Source organism: Cariama cristata, unplaced genomic scaffold, assembly GCF_000690535.1.
Source record: "Cariama cristata isolate BGI_N322 unplaced genomic scaffold, ASM69053v1 scaffold42819, whole genome shotgun sequence".
Lineage (NCBI taxonomy): Eukaryota > Metazoa > Chordata > Aves > Cariamiformes > Cariamidae > Cariama > Cariama cristata.
The window spans coordinates 15,935-17,992 of NW_009637044.1; the positions used below are offsets into that span (position 1 = coordinate 15,935).

The 2,058-nt window shown below is 36.4% G+C and overlaps 1 protein-coding gene across 1 annotated transcript; it reads right to left on the reverse strand.

Moving 5' to 3' along the window:
* Positions 1-1,067: 1,067 nt before the first annotated feature.
* LOC104167782 (nuclear receptor subfamily 0 group B member 1-like) lies at positions 1,068-1,975 on the reverse strand (the record flags this gene model as incomplete). The annotated part of the gene is made up of 2 exons (XM_009708140.1): positions 1,954-1,975; positions 1,068-1,298 (listed from the first exon to the last, which is right to left on the reverse strand). Coding segments are annotated over exons 1-2 (253 nt in total), but the record flags the coding sequence as incomplete, so codon positions are not given.
* Between the last annotated feature and the right edge of the window lie 83 nt (positions 1,976-2,058).

Sequence of the window (2,058 nt, forward strand, 5' to 3'; positions counted from 1 at the left end):
TAAATCACTTATTTTCCCTTATAAGAGGGGATTTTTTTCAATAACAACACAACTGCATTGGGAGAAAGGATCAAGTCTAAAACTAAACAAACAAACAAAAAAAACCTGTGTAAGCTCAATGCTTAACTAGACATCTTCATGCTAGCTGACGAATTCTGATGGATGTACCAGTGGTACACTGTGTTTCCGCATAATAATTTTGTATTTCTATAGGAATAAGTAGTCTGAAGAATCTGGCTTTTGAAATCCTAGCTAGCAATTACCTAGTTGAAAAGCAAAGAAAAGTGTGAACTGCACACCAGTAGTTATTCAGACTCTATTCAGCATTTGCTGTTTGGATATTTTTAGAGGTGTTTTTGTTTGCTTGCTGTTTTGGGGAATAGAGTTACTTTATTCTCCTGGAGCCCAACACGTGTTGAAGGGAACATTTCACCACAAGTATCAGAGCTGGCCAATCCACTTTAAGTCTCTAAATATTCCTAACACGTTTTCCCCACATGGAAGAAAACCTTAGGTGAATATTTTCTTTAATATTCTTTATAGACTTCAACTCTGTTAAAGTCAATAGAAGTAGTTCACTGTCTGCAATAAGTTTTTGATAGAGCCAGTATTTGAACTATGAGCACAACTGACTACAGTACGCTATTCTAATATTACAGAAATATGCAAAGAAAATGGCTTGTTCATTCCCCCTTCTTATTCCAACTATGTTTAAAATGTAAACCTAGACTGCTGCTTATTTTGAAAAAGCAGGGATTACTCACCTTGAAAGTACAATATAGTAAGTGTCATCTTTATTCAGAGACATGGTAAAAGAACAGCCAGTCAACTTTCAATATGAACATTCTCCACAACCTTAAAGCTTGTTTTTATGACAGTAATCTTATTCCAAAACCACTGTGTTTAATAAAAATTAATTTCAGAACATTTTATTATGGAATACAAAAATACTATCTATGTAAAAACAATAAGTTAGTTTATTTACAGTACTTTACACTACTCTGCTGTAGGGCTTCCTTTGCATTGGATTTATTTTCATTATTTTACATGCTTTCATAATTTTGCACAAAGCATTTCCAAAAGCATGTCATCCATGTTCACTGTTCCAATGACAGGCCTAAAGAATAGTTCGGCAATCACATTAGCATTAATAGATCTTAACAAGGATAGAACAACATTCAGCTTGGCAAATCTGGCTTCATCACCTCTGTGAATGAGTCTGACATGTTCATTTAGAGCTTGTTGTGCTTCCCTCTGCAGTCCTTCAATGTACTGTGTACACTGCAGTCCAGGTAGATCTGAAAGGAAAAATAAATTTATTTGTTTACATACGTTTTGTCTATAAAACAACATTCTTCTTACAGAACAACTACTAACAGATGACAGATTGTATTTATCACTCAAGAAATGAAACAAATGAAATTGCTAGAGGACTTCTTGCATGCAGAACCAACATGCCAAATTTCATAGGGTAGTTCAAAATCTTATCATGTTGGTGTTCTGGACCTTCAGTACTCTTCCGCGCTACACAAGCTTGAAATACAATGTTTGCCAGCATTCACTTAAGTGCTAAATAAATTGGCTGATGAAACAAAAAACTTTGATTGACGAATGCTCTCCAAAACACCTTTAGAGTGACAAATGCAACCTGTAAACAGTGGGGAAGACAATAAAAATAATTTGTTAACTTGTTCACTTCTACTCAATTCACATTTAAGGCATCTTTTGACAACTGTTTCTGAGCAGCTCCAGGTTACAAGTGGCAAGAAGCATTAACTCCAACGTATGACAGAAAGTTTCCTGGTGAACCATAATACGGACACTGAAGGAGAGAGAGTGCAGAATTTCCCCTTTTCAGTCGAACTTTGACTGCAGAAGTGCAGGAATAACCCCCTTCCACTTTCACACGGTAGTGGCATCTTTATGAAGTGCTGTATCCAACCTGCCGGCTACCTCTCAGGTAGCTCCCCGACATGGTAGAGCTGCATCTATGGAATTCTCCACAAAGAGAGACGATGGCAAAAAAAACCCCGACATCATAAATGCTACACACAAAGC